The sequence below is a fragment of the Chinchilla lanigera genome, unplaced genomic scaffold (genome assembly GCF_000276665.1).
Source record: "Chinchilla lanigera isolate Chin_1 unplaced genomic scaffold, ChiLan1.0 scaffold00127, whole genome shotgun sequence".
NCBI lineage: Eukaryota > Metazoa > Chordata > Mammalia > Rodentia > Chinchillidae > Chinchilla > Chinchilla lanigera.
The window spans coordinates 2,078,241-2,097,126 of record NW_004955528.1 but is presented as its reverse complement, the minus strand read 5'-3'; the positions used below and the strand labels follow the sequence as shown (position 1 = coordinate 2,097,126).

The window sequence follows — 18,886 nt, the reverse complement described above, 5'->3', positions numbered from 1 at the left end:
TAAATTTCTCATCAGTTATATTTAATCTACTGTTAAACCCATTCAAGTTTTTTTATTTCAGCTATTTTTTAAATATAGCTTTCCCATTCTATTTTTTAAATTATTTCTAGTTCTTGATAAATTTATTTGTCTTACCCTTTTAATTCTTTGAAAGTAGTAAACTATTTCCATTTTCTTCAGTTTGCACCCGATGTTTTTATTGTCTGTATCTCTTCTGTTCAGTGTCTCTTTTTCATCTTTGATTGTGATCAGGTTTTGTCTTCCTGTGTGCTTAGTTATTAAATGCTTCAACGTTGTATATGAAAATTATAGAGGTGATTTGAGTTACATCTGCTGTTGCTTTTCCATGGAGGATTTAGTTTTTATCCTGAAAAGGGATACTGTATTAGCCAGCTTTCTTGTCACTGGGACAAAATGCCTGACATCTCTGACTTGAAGAGGGAGTGGTTTAATTTGGTTCACAGTGTTGGGGGGTTCAGTCCATGGTAAGCTGGCTCCAAGGCGGAAGTAGCGTGGTGGAAGGCTGCTCAACTCCTGGTAACCAGGAAGCAGAGAGAGAAGAGAGGAGCTGAGGACAAGAATACACTCTTCCAGTAACCCAGTAACCCACTCCAAACATGGTGTTTCGGGGGAACTTTTAAAAGATCCAAACCACAACATTCTTCCCCTGGCCCCCAAAGACTCATGTCCATCTCATTATGCAAAATGCATTTAGTCCACCTCTAAGAGTAACCAAAAACTTAACAGTTCCAGCTTTGCTGAAAAGTTTAAGTCCAAAGTGTCCTCTAAGACCCAAGGCAAACTCTTAGCTCTGAGCTCTGTAAAAATCAAAAACAAAGTTAAATACTTTCAACATACAGTGGCACAGGCTCAATATTCCCATTCCTGAAGGGAGAAATAGAGGAATAAAAAGGAATCAGGCTAAAGAAAGACCAGAATCCTGCAGGGTGTACATTAAATCTTGTATTTCCTTGTCCAGTGCCCAGGGCAAGTTGTTGTGAGATGTGAACTCCAAGGGAGTTGGGCAGTCCCACCCCTATGTCACTGCTGGTTGTAGCCCTCACAGCCTCTCTCTTGGGCTCACCGTATACACCGTCTGCAGCTTTCCTCAGCAGACAACCCACGTCCTTGCCATCGCTAACTTCCTGGGGTCTCCACTGTGCCTTCTGTTTCATTCTCACAGCTTCATACATTGCTCTCTCGGGGGCACACTGTCTGGTGTCCCAGATCGTCCTTTGAAATCTGGATGGAAGCCTCCATGACCCACAACCCTTGCATTCTTCCTGGAAAAAAAAACAGTATCACATGGAAGATTCCTAAGTCCACCACAAGTGTGGGCAGTAGCCAGACATAGTTGGACCATGACTGCAGAGGTATCTAAGTGCCTGGATAGTTGAGCATGATAAAATGAATCTGGAGAGCCAACCTCTTCAAGCAAGGGGCCTAGGGGCTCTCTTCTCAAATGAAAGGCTTATACTTTTGCACCATTGAGGCTGGGATTGGTGAAGCCTTGCTGAAATTCCTGAAGCCTTCCCCCAAGGCATTTTTCTTTGTGGCTCTGTACAAAGTGGATGGTTCCTTTTTAATAGTACTAAGCTCTTCAGCAGCCACACTTCTTCTGGCCCCAATTTTATACATGGTTCATTCTAGGCCAAAATTCAATTTAAAATTTTCTACTCTGCTTTATCCCCAATCATCACCATAAACCTGGCTAAAATCAGCTAGCAGTACCCATACCACACCCTGAATGTTGGGCTGTCTTGAAATTTCTTCCACTAGGTTAATTAGTACAGTGCCCTTATTCTCAATCTCCTGAAGTCTCAGAACATGGGCAAAAAGTAGACAAATATTTTCCAGAGCATAACACACATGGCTTCTTGTTCAACTGCCAATGGAGTCCTTGTTCCCAACTAAAACCTTCTGAGCCTGGCCTTTACTGTCTCTCCACATTCCTTTCTGCATTCCTGTCTTCTGAGCTCTAATCAGAATCACCCAGGAGGTTCTGCTTACAGCATCATAAGGCTTCTCTATCTCACATCTCCAAACCTTTCCAAACTCCACCTGCACACTAGTTCCAAAGGCTTCTAAACCACATAGTCAAGTACAGTCACAGCCACAACACCACTTCTCTAGTACAAATTTTGTATATTACTCAGCTTCCTCATTTCTGGGACAAAGTACCTGACACCCACAACTTAAAGGAAGAGAGGTTTAATTTGGTTCATAGTTTTTGGGGAAGTCAATCCATGGTAGGCTGGCTTCTGTGTACAAATGCTGTGGGAGAAAGCATTAAAGAAAAATCTGCTCACCTCACAGCAGCCAGCATGCAGAGAGAAGAACGAGGAGCCAGGGGCAGGAATACACCCTTCCAGTCACTCCCCCAGGGAACTGCCCCCTCTAACCAGACTCCACCTCCAAACATGAGACTTTTGAGTAAGACTATCGATCCAAAACACAACAGATGCTAATAATCTTGATCACCTTAGCCTACACTCCTTTAACCAGAGCTGTACTTCTGAGCCTGGACTTTACTGTCCACATTCCTTTTCAGCATTCTATTTATTTCCAGATCACTTTCTCTCCTGGAGTGCGACACTTCAAAGTTCAACCCAGAGACTAGAGGGTTTGCTGGGGCCTCTCCTGTTCAGCAAGGCTGAAGTTCAGGGCTTAACTCTCGTACCCAGGAGACTGCCGAAAGACCTGGGCAGCTTTCCAGCCTAGCCTAAGCCCACTTTGGAATCAACAAGTGCCTTGAGAGAAGAGAGGGCTCAGGTGTTAGACGCCCCTTTCCTACTGGTCCCGCAAATATCTGCACATGGTAGTTCTCTAGAGCCTTAAACAGGAGCTTTACTTCTATTGTTCTTGCTTCGTTGGGGTCCGGGTTTTCTAGTTTTCCTCCAGAGAAAGATTGATTTAGAGCAACACAGTCCTCCTTTGCTAAAAATAGAACTTTCTGGATTTATTTTAAGTCCCCACTGCCTCTGGAGAAAGGCTATTAATAATTAAATTCATAAAACTTTTATTTACAAACAACTCTTTGCATGAATTAGGGTAGATCTATACAGAAAACTTTTTTCCCTGGGGTTTCAAACCACACAAGTTCTCTACTGTCTTCCCTAGAAGATACTTAACAGGGAGGAGTTGGGTGAACAAATAGACATGCTAGTGGATAATGATCCCTGGCTGCAATATCTTGGTCTAGTTACAGCCAATTTTCTATGAAACCCACTGAATAGATGAGTCTTTTTCTACCCACCCCATCCGATTCCCCTGACTACCTACAGTCTATCTTCTGTGCATGTCTTAAAACTATCAACTTGATCTCATCACCCCCCATGAGTGTCCAGCTCATCCGCAACCCCGCCCCATGCCCCTGCCCCTTCTTTGTTCCTCATGCCAAACTCTTCGCTGCCCCAGGGCCTTTGTCCCTGTGTTCAGGGTTGTTCTCACTCCTCCCCACCCTGCTCCCTCTGTCTCTCAGGAAACATTTTCTGCCTTCTCTGCAGCCTCCCTTCTCTCCCAGACTTTCTGCATAGACATGTACCTGTGCCTGTGCTTTTCGTTCTCTGCAAAGCACGTGTCATAGTTTGCAAGTGTGTATTTCTTTAGCTCTTCTCTCTCCCTCTCCCTAGCAGGAAGGGGACAAGGACAATGCTTTCTGGCTGTACTTATTGCTGTGTCTAAGCGCAGAGCATGGTGCTGGATATGTAGCAAATGCTCACGTTTATAAGTGTGGGGTGAATATCCCCATACAACAGAGTAGTATTCAGGCATAAAGAAGAATGAACCTTGAAAACATTGGCCTCATAGAAACCAGATACAGGCCAGGGGATTTAGCGCAGTGGCACAGCACCTGCTTGGCAAGCGTGAGGTCCTGAGTTCAATTCCCGGTACCAAAAAAAAGAAATCAGACCCAAAATTTCCATATTATGTAATTTTATGAACACTTGAGTGTCTGTAGAGACAGGAAGTAGATGAGTGGTCACCAAGGACTCGGGGAGAGAGGAACGGGGCACCACTGCACGTGGGTACAGAGTTCTTTTTGGATGAGGAAAATGTTCTGGAATTAGATAGCAGTGATAGTTGCACAACACTGTGGAATCCTAAAAACTGTCGAATTGTGCTTTTAAAGGACAAACTTTAGGGTATGTGAATTATATCTCAATAAATACACTCGTGTATACACACATGGATATAGATGATATAGCTACAGATATAAATATCTGTGGAGTAAACCAATGAATGGGAAGGACTACGTCCTGATGACAGTGAGCGCCTGGGGCCAGACACCTCCCCGCACCGGTCTGCCTCCTCCACCCCACCCTCCCGCCAGCTGTGGCTTTCCTTCCCCTCCTGAGGCACGGAAGCTCTGAGCACCGCCGTGACCCTGCCAGTAGACGGGAACGTAGACCCTGTGCCCCGGAAATAGACTTCCACCTCTCCGGGTTCGCTTTCCCTTCTGCTTCCCCAAGACAGAGCTCTCGGGAAGATTTCTGCTCACTGGAAGCTGAAGTTACGCAGGCTCCCACTCATGCACTGTGAGGGCCACGGGCTCACACCTGAGCACGTCCTGCCCAGAGGCTGTCAAGGCGACGGTCCTGCCACAGGGCTGCAGAGGGGCCAGGCAGGGCAGTGCGGCTGGTAATCCCAGCAGGACAGGCACCAGTGAGCACCCGCTGTAGAAAGGTAAGTGGACACCTCAGTCCAGGGGCCCAGAAAGTGGCTGAGCCCTGACGACGACTGGAGTCAGCCAGGTGAAGAAGACAGAACATTCCAGGCGTGGAGCAGTTTGTGCAGGATCCTGGGCTGGTGCAAAGGGGAGCGGGTGCCCTTCGGGGCCATCCGGGCCTCATGTGAACAGAAAGCCCATCGGGCAGGCAGGAGCTCTGCACGCGAGAGGGCTGCCTGTCCCGTTCCTGTCCCAGCCTCAGGCTGGGGCTCGGCTCAGCAGAGCGACATATCCGCAGTGAATAAAAGCTGTGGCCTTGGCCCGTTCAAGGCTCTGGGTTTCAGGAGGCCTTGAGGCCATTAGCATGAGCCATAGGGCATGTGCCACGCCCAGGCAGGACTCCTGGAGGAGTGAGAGCCTGGCCCGGCACCCGGGTGGGAGAGGCGGGTGAGTGGCACCAGGGGACGGGGCAGTTAGTAGCCCCACAGCGGGGGGCCTCCGGCCAGGTCCAGCACTGGACATGGGAGGGGCTCCATGAGCATTTGGCGAATGAGCCTCAGGCCACAGGAGCCATTTTTGCCTTGGCAGCACCTGCCCGCCAGTGCCTGGGCCCCGTGGCTAGGGAGAGGGTTGGCTGTGGGAGCGCCAGGCCTCACCTGTTGTCCCGGTGCCCTGGAGCCGTGGAAAAGCACAGCCCCTGCTGCCCCCACCCCTCCTCCAGCTGGACAGGAAAAGCTCAGAGCAATGACTGCCAGGGAACCCCGCGCTTAGGGAATGATTCCATGGAGCCGAGATGTCAGCAGGTTTGCTCTGGCCCCCATAAAGGACGGGCGGGCTTCGAGCAACGCCACAGAGAGGGGGCTGCTGCCGCCCCAGGCGTGCGGTGACCCCCGGCCATGTAGCGGGGACAGAGCCCTTGTGTCAGGTGGCTTCACCTGATGCCCTCTCCACTCCAGGAACCTACGTGATGACAGTCACGGCCAATGACGCCGACGACAGCACCACGGCCAACGGGATGGTGCGGTACCGGATCGTGACCCAGACCCCACAGAGTCCGTCCCAGAACATGTTTACCATTAACAGCGAGACCGGAGACCTCGTGACGGTGGCAGCCGGCCTGGACCGAGAGGTGAGGACCTGGGGCGGGATACGCAGTGAGGTGGGGACGCAGGGAAGCCACCCTGGACACCCTCCCCCTGGCTGGGGGGGACGACAGGGCAGTGTGCACAGAGGCTGCTTTGGGAAGTCACTGAGCAGGCTCCACGCGAGGTCCCCAGCACAGGCCCCACAGGCGTGTGCGGCAGAGAGGGCCGGAGCGCTTGGAAAAGCAGGAACGAGACTCCCTCCTGTGGTTCTCCGGGTCCAGCCACCAGAGAGCTCCCACTGAGCACCGGGGACCTAAGCACCCACCTAGAAATCCATCCCTACACCAGCTGCATGGTGGACACCCTGCCCAGCGGCTGCACACCCTTGTGTGACACCCCAGGCAGGGACGGGACAGCCCCGGTAACTTACCCAGGCGGGTGCTATGACCTCCTCCTCCCTGCCCGCCCACGGCCCTGAGCTGGCCAGGCCCCTCCACTGGCCTGTGGACCCTGCTGCCTGCCCTGGGGGAGTGGAGGGGAGAGAAGCCCAGCAAGAACAGAGGGCTCTCTAGGCGCCTGGCACCCTGTCCCCATCCGGACACACCCTTAGGGCCGGGAGGACTGGGGCCCACCCCAGCTCACAGCACCCAGACAGCAGGGGAAACGAGTGTCACCCGCCTGCTCCCGGCCCAGGCCTGTCTGGCTCCTGGGACCCAGGGGCCTCCTCGCTGAGCTCAGAGCAAACAGGCTGCTGCTCCCCACTGGGGACTCATCTGCAGCAGCTACGCTGTGGCTTCCTGCGCCAGCCGCAGGCTCTGCCGTGATGCTCTCACCTGCCCCCTCTGTGCTTTGGCAAGCACCACAGCCCAGTTCTGGGTCTGTGCCCCCCAGCGTGGGCTGGAGCCGCCAGCTGCAACAGGCGGTTTGTGATGTCATCTTGGGGACTAAGCCTGCAAGGAGGCGGAGGTCCCCCCAGGAGGACCCCACAGCCAGGGTCCTGGCAGATTTGAGAGCTGTGTGGCCCCAGGACGTGCCCTATCACACTGCTGGCACTTCTGCAGTTCCAACCAATGCCGAGCTGCCACATAGCCATGTCCCTGCACAGGGCGTGAGCGCTTACCTGAAAATCTTGACTAAAGGGCCGTGCACCAGGGGGAGGCATGGAAGTGGCTTGGTGGGAAGACAGGGCGGCCCCAGGGTCAGCGCGGGCTCAGGATGGACAGCTGAGCTGTGTCCTCCTCCCGCTGAGTGGTCACAGGTCAGGGGCACCTCGAGCCCCAGCTGCACTGCTTTCCATCCCGTAAGTGGAGACGACACTCCAGGCTCAGGGGCCCGGGGGTCAGAGGCCTGCACCATGTGGCAGGAGGTGCGAGGGCCAGCAGGGACACAGCATGCAGGGACCTTTGCTGCCCGGTCAGCTTCCTGGAGTGGTGTGGGTGGAGCCTTGAGACAGCAGAGGTGGGCAAAATGCCCAGGTTCAGCGAACCATGGCCAGCCCCAGCCCTTGGTCTCACGGCTGGGGGTCTGCTGAGGGCCTGTCACCCTCCCCTAGTGACCACAAACAAACAGGCACCTGCCCGGCCTGGAAGAGGCACTGCAGTTCATGTAGCCCAGTGCCCCACATGTGGCCGGGGACATGGGCCCACAGACCCGTGATGGTGATACTGTGCCAACAGGGTTGTCAGCAAGATCTGCACGGCTAGGCAGCAACCAGACACCACCCCCCTGCCCACTCCAGCCTGGGGTCTCCACCTGCCCCCCTTGGCGACCCAAGCAGCCATGAGCAACAGGCATTTCCCCAGGCTTGGCCTGACCAGGGTGTGTGCACACATGTACACACGAACACAGCGTGCAATTTCAGGTGATGCAGCTGCAGCCCTTGCTGTGTTTGGAGGACAGGCCAGGCACAGAGTAAGCATCAGGCCATGGACACCAGCCCCTCGGGGGTGGCCCTTGGGGGAGGAAGTCTACACGGGTCCCCAGACTAAGCCTGACTGAGAGCTGTCCGCTCTCAGAGACGCAGAGGTAGAGAAGGAGCATTAGGAGTTCAACAATGGTTCTTTGCTTTTGGTTTGTTTTTTTTTTCGGTACCGGGAATTGAACTCACGACCTTGCACTTGCCAGGCAGGCGCTGTGCCGCTGAGCTAAATCCCCAGCCCCGAGAAGGAGCATTAGGGACGCCTGGGAGACCAGACCACCCCAGGCTCGTGACCACTGTGGCTTGTGGGCAGGTGGCCTGCATCCCGTCCACAGTGGGAGGATAGAAACCCTGTCTTCTCCGCAGGCAGCGTGGGAAACACACTCTGGGCAAGCCCTCCCTGACCTCTGGGTCCAGCCGGAAGTCTAGCCCCAAGACCCGTCCACTCCTTTCCTTGTCCAGCAGCAGTGTGCTCAGAGGCACCAGGCCTGGCATAGGAGAGGTGAACTTGGACAGTTGGGCACCTGCCCCCCAGCTGCTCATTTTGTGGCCGGGCTGGGGTGTAGGGCGGCGAGCAGGAAGCAGACACCTGTGCTGAGGAGTGACAGGCGTGCTCAGAGTCCCCAGGGCCGTAGGCACGTTTGCACTTTATCCGAGAGCAGAGCCTAAAGCCAAAGCAGGGATCCCGCCAGGGTGACTGTGAGACATGTGCTCTCAGGAAGGCTTTGGGGGCTCCCGCCTCGGGCACAGGATACCTCTCACATTCTTGGGGCTCACAGAGGCCTCAGCCGACCCCTTCCCATTTAACAGGCAAGCAGACTGACCCGTTGGGAGAGGGCTGCCCAAGGTCCAGGTTGACTGTCCAGAGGTCCAGAGGTCAGGTCACCCGTGCCAGTGACCTGAGGCCGGCTGCTCTGGTCAGTGTGTGGGGATGTCACTGGGTGGCAACAGTGCCACGTCTGCAGGCCCTAACCTACCCACAGGGACACCTGCCAGTTGCGTGTGGGTGGGGCTGAGGGGGGCCTGAGCAGGCCAGAAATAACCCTGCACCCTGTGTCCAAGCACCAAGGGGAAGTAGATTGCTGTGAGGGTTGGGTATTTTCTAGTTTATATTTCACAGACAAGTATCAGATATTTCCCAGCCAAAAAAAATACATAAGATGTATCTGTGGACTCTCCTTCAGGGCTACAACTATTGAAAGGCCCCCCTGAAAAGGGAGTGGGGGTGCAGGGTCTGGCATTAGATGCTAGCCGGGAATAAGAGGTCCACGGAGCCCACAGGACCCTTGGGAGGCCTTCTCTTCCCTGGGCCCCCTGAGGGAGACCCCTCAGCCCCACCCACACGCAACTGGCAGGTGTCCCTGTGGGTAGGTCAGGGCCTGTGACATGGGCCCTGCACACATGGCACTGTCGCCACCCGGTGACCTCCCCACGCACTGACTAGGCCCAAGGAGGTGGGCCAGCCCAGCGCCGAGAAGAGGCTGGGCCACCTCACCTGCCTCTGAGTCACTCCTGCTGTCTGTCCCGGGGCTTGTGCACGGCGGGGCAAACGTCCCCCAAGTAATGTACACTGAGAAGCTGTTAGAGCTGTGGTTACTGACAGGATTTACGGCCGTTGAGAGACACCAGGAGGCATCCTCGCCTGCTCTGCCCCCGGGCTAAGCAGCCTGGTGGGAGCTGGACACCAGGCCCACCGCCAGGGCATCTGAGGAGCCAGCGCCGCACCACCATCCTCCTCCCGGGGCCTCCTGGGGACAAAGCTCAGGAGTTGCTTCTTTCTGTTGTCCTGATGGCATCTGCTCCTGGTGTTCGATCCGGGGAAGAGTTCCTGTCCCCTGCCTGTGAGAAAGAGTGAGGCTGGTGGAGGTGAGGCCCAGGACCCCAAGGCCATCACTATGTGGGGTGATTCGGCTCAAGGTTGGGGCTGGGCTTTGAGCCGTGACCCCACTGAGCCCTGGGTGCCCTGTGAGACAGTGCGTCTTGGGCCGGGAGGACCCCGCCAGCCTTCCGCAGACTCCCGGGGGCTGTTGTGAGCCAACAAGCAGGGCGCTGCAGGCACTTCACGGTTTGGGGATCGCAGTTTGGGAGCTGAAGAGGGAGGTGCACGTGGACGCGCAGAGAGGCCGTGCCCGAGAGGACCGGGGCTCTGACCCCACGAGCAGCAGGAGCCGACACCCAAGAAGAGGCTGAGAGAGCCAAGTGTGCCCACAGCCGACCCGTGGGACGCCCTCCCCTGCCGTGGCTGGGGGGCAGCTTGGGCACTCCGAAAGCCCCCGCAAGCCACCCCAAGACTCTGCTGCCGTTTCCAGGTGATCCTCCCCTTCTGATGGTGCCGAGGCTCGAGGCTTCCCCTGGAGAAGCCCCTGTGCTCACAGGCCGCGTCCTCATCCAGCCGTGAGAGGAGTGGTTTCCACTTGGAGAACTTTTCAGCAGTTCCCACCATAGGGGGGCGGTGGGGGCTCTGTGAGGAGACACCGGCCCTGGCCCCGGGGAATGTAGGCCGGGGCTACTACAGGGGTAGAGGCGGCAGGAGGGGTCACTGAAAGGGCCACCGCCCTGGGGCTTGCTGAGGTGAGATGCTGCAGCTCCAGCTTGGGTCGTGCTCGGTACTCCCAGCTCCTTGGTCCTCCCAGGGAAGAGCTGAAAGCAGCTTACGGTTAACCCCTGGAGCAGAGGCACAGCACAGACGGCCCTGGGCGTGGAGATTCCGTGGTAAACGGTGCAACCTTTTCAGGCACTGGGACCCAGGGGAGGTCAGCAACAGCAGCCAGGCCCTGGGGACCCAAGAAGCTGCTTTGGTTCTCAGCCAGAGCGCTGTCCTACCAGGCAGGGGCTCAAGGTGGGGCCGCCCCCGCCCACCCCTCCGCCCCGCTTCGGCTGCACACGAGCAGCCCACTGAGAAAGGCCACCGTTCCTCAGTTTCTTCTTTCCTTTCAAAAACATTTACGCTCCAGCCCGTGTGCAGCAGGCAGAGTCTTCGGGGACCCCGCCATGGACGTGCCCCCGCCACGGACATGCCCCTTGGCAGAGTGAGTCATCTTCACGGAGGGGAAAACCCACAGACACGACTGCCACTGCGTCCGATTAGGGGAGCTGTGTAAATGGAGCATTTCGATATGATTAAATGTCAGGAGGGACTGTGATAAGACATCAGCGGATCAAGAGCCTCTCGTGTACGGTGAAGGCCGCCCCACTCGCTAATCCTGCTCACCTTGTGATGTTTCCTAATTAGAATATTTACGGCCTAATAAGAAGGTGAGGCAGGCTGGGGATTTAGCTCAGCGGCAAAAGCGCCTGCCTGGCAAGCGCAAGGTCGTGAGTTCGGTTCCTGGTACCGGAGAAAAACCAAAAAAAAAAAAAAAAAAAAAAAAAGAAGGTGAGGCAGACACTGGAGCCCCGCTCCGAAGGTGATGGCGGATTCTCTCCAGCGAGGCCCTGCGGTGAGCTCTGTGCTGTGCGGTCAGCTCCAGCACCTCTCTCTCCGACTTGCCTCCCGGCCACTCTGCAGTTCTCCTGGACAAACTCGTCCCACGGCCCCGCTGCTCGGCAACGCTGCACGGTGGGCCAGGCTCACGGCCCTGGGGTCTGCAGAGAGGCTGAGGAAGCGAGGCCAGCACCTTCCCATAGTTCCTCAAGACCTGGCACTGCCCTTAGATGAAAAGCGTTTGGGCGAGAGATTACACAGCTTCACTCCACTGCTGATGAAGGTCGTTATCAGCATTGCCGACTTTAATCAATGTACTCGCAGGACTCACAAAGTAGAAATGCTCTTTGGTCACCAGACCAGCACTTTGCCTTCAGTGGGAAGCGGTGGGGCCGGCCCCCCGGGAGGTGCTGGGAACGTGTCTCCTTTAGGTCCCAGCGAAGGGCAGCGTCTAGGGAGACAGCACTCCGCACCTCCTGACGGACGACTTTGAGTCGCTGTCATGAAACACTATTTCGAAGACAGCAATGATGGGTCTGTGGTCTCAGGGGAAAAAGTAGCAACTGAGATGAATTTAGCCTTGACCTACCTGAGACTGCGTTTTTACCCCCAAAGACTTGCTGATCTCTCCCTCCAGAGAGAGAGACAGACAGAGACAGAGAAAGAGAGACAGAGACAGAGAAAAGAGCTCAGACAGAGAGACAGACAGAGAAAAAGACAGAGAGGGAGAGAGAGAAAGAAAGGGATGGACAGACAGACAGAAAGACACAGAAAAAGAGACAGACAGAGAGAGCCAGGGTGGGGAGAGAGAAGAAAACCAACTAAGCAAAGTTGCTGTCCCCCTGGCTTGGGCCGTCCCTTTGGACACAATGCCGTCCACAGAACACCCAGGTCGAGTGGGTGGTGCGTGGTCACAGTGGTCCTCGGCCTTGCTCTGCTGGGCACCCCGGGAGCCCTAGGGCCGGGTCTCCAGCCACTCGAGTCCGGCGCCAGCCGCAGCCGCTCCGTGCCCGCCGGCCTGCGTGGGAACACGCTCTTCACGACACAGCACCGACTGATTTTTTTCTTATCACAAAAGCTATGCATTTACGGCAGAGAACACAAGCAAGCACAGCGGAGAGAAAGGTGCCCACCTGTCACGCATCTGCAGGCAGGCGGACGGCACTGTGTGCGCACACGCCCCTGTGCCCCAGCGCCTGCCCACCCACGCTCAGCTCCAGGGGACGCCGTGGCCCGTGGAGAGTGTCGTTAGCACGGAGCAAGAGGGTGGACCCTCTGCACGTCAGCTGGCTGTGCCGCGCTGGGACCCGTCCCCACCTACTTTATAGGTGCTCTCCTGGGGACCTGCTGTGGTCTCTGCCTCAGCTGCCACCCGTCAATTGCGACTGTGTTCGGCCCATGAAACTCCACAGGTCAAACGGGGAAGAAGACGTGCAAGTTCAAGGACAGGGACCCCCAGGCCGCCCGCTCAGGGTTGGTCAAGTCAGGGCCGCGGAGTCACCGTCCAGGACCTGAGTCGTTGGTTGTGCCTCTGCCCTCCCAAGGAGCTGTGTCCCCTGGCGCCACACACGGTCACAGCATGCAGGGAACAGCTGTCCATCCCTGTGGCCTCCTGGGGACATGGATGGAGCCTCCCGAAAGGGCGCCCTGCAGATGTCCTCTGTCATCGTCTGATCCGAGCGGTGTTGCCTGCCAGCCGGGCCGGTTGCTAGTGAGGGGAGGATGGGCAGACACAGGCCCTCCACGTGGGCAGGGTGACAGTGCAGGGGGAAGCCCGCACTGTGGGCAGTGCCCTGGAGGGGCTGGCCGGGCTGTGCCAGCACAGTTGGATCTTCTCACTCGAGCTCAGCCACACACATGCTGAAGGCTGGAGGCACAATGGGCCAGAGCCCACTGCACAGCAGACTTCCAGAGACCCAAGGCCGGCAAGCCGCTGCCCCCCAAGGGAGGTGACCGTGGGTCCTGTCCTGTCCTGTATGGTGGAGGAGGAAGCTGAGGCAGGGCCTCCGGTCTGAACCGGCAGCTCCCCTGCCTCCTCCAGGCCAGGAGCACGGAGCACAGGCCCGAAGGGCCCCGCTGCGTCCTCAGACATCCATCACCGGATCTCACCCTGGGCTGCTGGTGGAGTCGCTCCTGCTGCAGGAGGCAGAGTCCAGGAGCAACCCTGCCCACAGCCCGGACCACCCGTGGGAGTGCCCATCAGGGCCCAGGAGGGGCTGCAGAAGCAGAAGGGACAGCAGAGGCAGGAAGACCCAGCCTCCCTCCCGGCAGCTGGCGAGGGCTGTCCTGGGCGACAGTCACGGTGAGGACCACAGCGGGCTGGACTCCGGCCTTGGCCGCAGCTGCCTCCTGGGAAGCCCTGTGGCCGTTTCGCTGGTTTGCAGGAGGGAGGAAGTTCAGTGTGGAGAGAGGCGGGCAGGTGAGGGAGCCCTGTCTGCAGACCAGAGTCCTGGCAGGAACGGGCGAGGGACATTCGAGACAGGCAGGGGACAGCGACCAGGCGGGGGTCAGAAGGGCAGGAAGGGTCTGCGGCCAGGAGGAAGAGCAGGTGGCAGTGAGGGCAGCGGGGGTCTGGTCATCGGGGACGGCGTGGACCTTGCTATTACTGTGCTTTGCACATCTGTCCGGCACCGTGAGAAATGCCCAGCTTTGTGTGCAGCTGAAAAAGTTGCCAGCGGGACCACAAGGCAGGGCTGAGGTACCCTGAGTCTCTCTGTCTCTCTTCTTCTCTCTTTCTCTCTTCTCCCTTCTCTCTTCTCTCTTCCCTCTCCTCTCTCTGTTTTTTCCGGCACTGGGGATTAAACCCAGGTCCTTCTGAGTTTGTATCTCCAGTCTTTTTATTTTTTATATTGAGACAGGATCTTGCAAAGTTGCCCAGGCTGGGCTCAAATTCAAAGTCCTCCTGCCTCAGCTTCCAGAGTTGTCAGGATGACAGACATACGCCACCACACCTGGCTCCCATTTCACGCCTCGTGAGAGAGCGCTGGCTGGCTCGCTCAGGTGCGGGCATCTTTCGGCAAAATGGATGTGAGAGTAGGATATCCCCTGAAATCCCAGCCTGTGGGTCCAGCCCAGCCCCTGCCAACTCAGAGCCAATCAAGAGGGCGCAGTGAGTGAGCTCCACTCCCACTCACAGCTGTGTGGTGGGTAGCAGCCTCATCCTAACCAGCCCGGCAGTGGCCAGCACAAGAGGCCGGCAGCTGTAAGATGCACCCTGCCCCTGGCTGGTAAACATGAGTCCCAGGTGCCTCAGTGTGGGCGAAGGACTCCGGCCGCTGCTGCCCTCACCAAGCTCACTGACCGGCCTCCCTGTCCCTCCTCCTGCCACCCCTCCTCCGAGCAATCTGTGACCAGCTCCCCTCCAGGGACAAAGGCATACACTGCCCATGTGTGTGTGTGTGTGTGTGTGTGTGTGTGTGTGTGTGTGTACATGTGTGTGCGTGTGCCTATATGTTGCACACGCCTCATTTCCCAGGGAGGCAGACAGGACACCAACTGGGTCAGGATCAGTGCCTCTGACCACTGAGGCTCCACTCGGGAAGGACACGGGGTATCTGTCGGTGAGACTGTCATGGGCAGTGCCACCCCCGGGCAGACCACGGTGTCGGTGTTGGCAGCGGCTGCTACAGCCTCAGATGTTGAAGTTCTGCTTTTCTGGAAAAGGCACAGAGGTTTTTAGAAGAAAACCAAACACGCTACTCTCTGACCAGCTTTCAAGGAGAGAGTGGGTGCTAACCTCTGAGGTTCTGGAAGGCAACATCTCCGTGGGAGCGGAAAAGTGCGTGTGGCCTCTAAACGCCAGGTGCGGGCTGCCAGGGAGAGGCCACCTGGGCAGGAGACAGCCGGGCGCACCTAGAAATGTCCAGACACTTCCACAAACATCCAGGAAAGTTCAGACATATCCAGGGACATATGGACGTATTCCAACATGCCCAGACTTCCCCACAGGCCTCCAGAAACATTCAAAAATACCCAGCTGTGTCCGGAAGAAGAGACCCAGACACCACCAGAAATGTCTGTCCAGAGACCCGTAGGCATGTCCAGACGGCCACAGCCGCAGACCCCAGAGACGTGCAACGTGTCCGCAGCCCTCACACAGGGACATCGGCTTGGAGAGGCCCGGACGTCCCAGGCTTCCCAGGTGCCGTCTGCCCCCACCTGGACTGGCATCAACAGGGGAGGAAGGGGGCCCGAGGGAAAGCGGGGCTCCGCGCTCCCCTCCCAAGATGAAAGTACAAACTTCAAGGCCCTGGCTCACCCCCCTTTCTGGGTTCCTCCCAGCTCCACTCCCGATCAGAGCCGCCAGAGCAAACTCCCAGTCGCCCGCGCTGACCTGCTCCGCACCAGCCTCCTTGGTGCCTCTTGGCCCGTGGCAGCGGTTCCCACCACACGCCATCTTTGTGCCCTGCTGGGCTCCTGCATCCAGGACGTGCAGGTCAGGGCGTGAAGCGCCCCCTGGAGGGGGCTCTGGTCCCGCTCACAGGGATGGTGCCCTCCCAGGCCACTGCAGGGAACCCTGGAGGGCCAGTCAGGCGGGGGCAGGGCCCTTGGGAGGCTTTGTGGGGCTGGCCCCCTGGGATGTCAGGACAGTCCACTCCTCCAAGGGGAGTGCGGGCCTCTGCCCTGCCTGGTCCTCCGCTGCCCTCTCCATCCACGCCTGCCAGCCCCTCCTGGAGGTGCTCGCTGCCTCCCTGCCCCTGCCGTTCTCCTCTTCTGGCCTCTTCCTCTAAGGTCACTGAGAAAGCAGATACACAGGGTGCCCAGCCACTCCCTTATTGTTAGCTTCGCCTCGACAGCTGTTGGGGTCAAGGGCTCAGCCCTGGAGCGAGTATGGCAGGGCTTGGATAAACGTGGGCAAAGGAGACCGGCACTTGAGGGCAAAGAAGTCGGCCACGTGTGTGAGCTCTGGCGCCCTGCAGAGGGCACCGAGAGCATCTGGGGAGGTCGGTCCGGGCCAGGATCTCCCCTGGGGCTCCTAGCAGGGACCAAGAGGACCAAAACACTGAGTTGGGGGCTGACCAGCTGCAGCCACAGCTAAAGGCGACCTGCGCCTGGTTTTGTAGTTTTGTTGTTTTGTTTGCACCTGCCAGTCTGCGCATACCCCGCTCCCCGGGAACTGTCCCTGCCTCTGTCCTAGAGGGAGCAGGAAGGGGCTCCGCAGCAGGGCCTTCGGGGCCTCTGTACCAGGTCGAGGACACAGACTGGCTGCGGAAGTTTTGTGTTGTTAACCTATGAATTGGTGACGTGAGCCGGAGACCCTTGCGTTCAGCCCCTGGGGCCTGGAGTCTCCGGCAGCTGGACTCCGCCCTGAGTGTGCCCCAGGGCTGGGAGGCCGGAGCTGTGCTGGCAACGCCTGCCCCGGGCCACAGGTCGCCTGTTTCGGCCGCTTGTCCTGGCTGGAGAAATTCAGAGCTTCTGTCAGAAGCAGGAAACGAAAGGCCCTCGTGTCTCCAGAAGACTGGAGCCAGCGTGCGCCTTTCGGTGGGCGGGGTCCCCAGGGGACTTCATGGACATCAGCCCAGCCCGGCCGCTCGTCTCCACCGCTGTCCTCATGGGGACTTGCGCGACCATCCCCGGTCCCAGAGGAGCCCAGCCCCACCTGCCCCCGCCTGCCCCTGCCTGCCCTGCCCCCCTCAGCAGCTGGTGTGGTCCCTGCACACGGCCTCAGACTCCCGAGTGTGCCCCTGTCACCCAGAGTCACATCCGGACCCCCTCGCTGCCCCTCACCCTCACCCAAGCTTTCCCCAGCACACCTGGCGCTGCCCCCCACCCCCGGCCTTCGCTGGCTGCTCACCCCCCATCCAGTTAACACCTCCGCCCCACCTCTGTCCCCACTCCTGCTGAGGATGCTGCCGGCCTTTGTCGCCCCCAGACTGCTGTTTCTGCTTATTTACTGTCTGCCTCATCCCCTAAACCCCGCTTCTCCACCAGGCCTGACATTCCCCCTGGGAGACAGCTAGTGACTTGTGGTTGCACTGGGGGCCGCTGTTCCTGGCCCCTCGTGGACGGAGGCCAGGGAGGCCATCGGCACCCCACACTGCTCAGGACATCCACGACAGAGAAGGACCCAGCCCCAGGAGTCTGGCCTGGTTTGGGAAAAACTGGCTTAGAGCATCATCCTCAGGAGGTGTGTTCCCACCTGAGGCCTGGAGGGTCCTCAGAAGCGATCGGAGCAGACCCCCAGGTCCAGTGTCCTGCACAGGGGGCCTCCGTGCCCTCCTGCACCCCTCCTCCCAGACACCAACTGGGAAGTCTCTGGCAGCTGCTCCTGGTAGCTCATCTTCCTCCAGTGCCCAGCAGGGAAAGAGAGACACAGACAGGGAGAGAGGAGGGGTGGGAGCGGGCAGCGCACCCCCTGCTGGGGCAGATGTTGGGGAGCGTGCAGAACCTCCCTCTGGGCTTCCCTCCTGGAGCCTAGGCTGAGGCAGGAAATCCATCTCCCACTGAGAAACGGTGGCCCACCTGGTCACCCGGTCATACAGAGTGAGAGAGACCGAGAGATCCCCAAGCCCCCTGCGGTAGACTCAAAGCACCACCCCCTGGGGGTCCCACGGCTAGTGGGCAGGTTCAGGGAGACACGCATCCCCGACACAGCAGCAACAGCGGCCACAGGCTCAACCCAGAGTTTTAGCTTTGTCCCAGGGACAGGGCCATCGGGTCAAGTTCACAGCGGGCCAAAGGATGTCCCCAGCAGGGCATCACGCCCCTGGGCTCTGCCTCGGCCAATAGGGCTTCTCAGCACAAGGGTCTCTTGTGCCTCCTTCGCACACAGACCAGGGACTGGGACCGGGCTGGGGGCGGGACAGCGTCCTGGGAGGGGCTCAGCCCAAAGTGGGGGTGAGGACACCTGGGGATCCTGCAGGCCCCAAGGGGGCCTGTGCTGCTAGAGAGCCTCACCAGGCGACGGTGGACACAGAGACCCTCAGGACCTCACAAGGTGGCAGGGACTCCAGTGGACACTGTGCTCTAGTGACCACTGTGCTCTTGGAGATATAAGTCGTGTGCCACGGTGCCCGCCCCATCTGGCATGTCCAGGGTGCCCAGCGCACGCTCCCTCAGCTCCCGACACCCTCATCACCCCAGACAGAGGCCCCATGCCCGTCACGCTCAGCCCAAACTCCCCGCCCTGCCCTGGACGCTCCGATGATGCACGCTCCGCGTGGGCTTGGTAGCCCACAGCTGTCAGGGGGACAGGTCCCTGAGGGCCATCCGCAGTGCAGGGGTGTCAGCGCTGCGCCCCGTGTGTGACCCAGGGGTGGCCCACAAGCCCACAGCCCGAGCCGTGTGCACGGTCCATCGCTCTGGCTGCGGTGAGCACCGGGGACAGCACTTTCCTGAATGCCTGTTTCAGCCCTTTTGCATAGACACCAAGCTGAGGCCAGGTCGTGTAGCAATGTGAAGCTCAACTTCTGTTTCCCAGCACCCGCAAGCCCCACTCCACAGCACCCAGCCCCGTGAGTCCTCCCGCCCTGGGCCCGCAGCTGGCAGGCAGGGCAGGGCCGTGCTCTCAGGGTCGCAGGGAGTGGGCATTCCAGCAGTGGTGCCAGGAGAGCCCAAGAGGACACAGGGCCCAGGACAGAGCTGCGGGACAAAGGCTCAAACATGCTCACCGGAGCAGAGCAGCGCAGTGGTTCCACCGGCCCTGGGCCTATTACGGGAGGACGGGATGAGGGGGTCTGCGGCTGGGCTCCCAGCCTCCGTTCACATGCCCCGCCCACTGCCTGCAGAGCACAGGGCCCACCTTGCCACAGCCTAGCAGGCCCAGGCCCCCAGCCCTGCGGCAGAGGGGC

General features: G+C 58.3%; 1 protein-coding gene across 1 annotated transcript in view; it reads left to right on the top strand.

The window, feature by feature from the left end:
- The window catches only part of Cdh4 (cadherin 4, type 1, R-cadherin (retinal)), a gene marked incomplete at its 5' end in the record, with an annotated part of 554,230 nt that overhangs the window by 497,476 nt on the left and 37,868 nt on the right, over window positions 1–18,886 (top strand). The window contains 1 exon segment of the mRNA XM_013507435.1: window positions 5,626–5,798. Coding sequence (XP_013362889.1) covers window positions 5,626–5,798 — 173 coding nt within the window.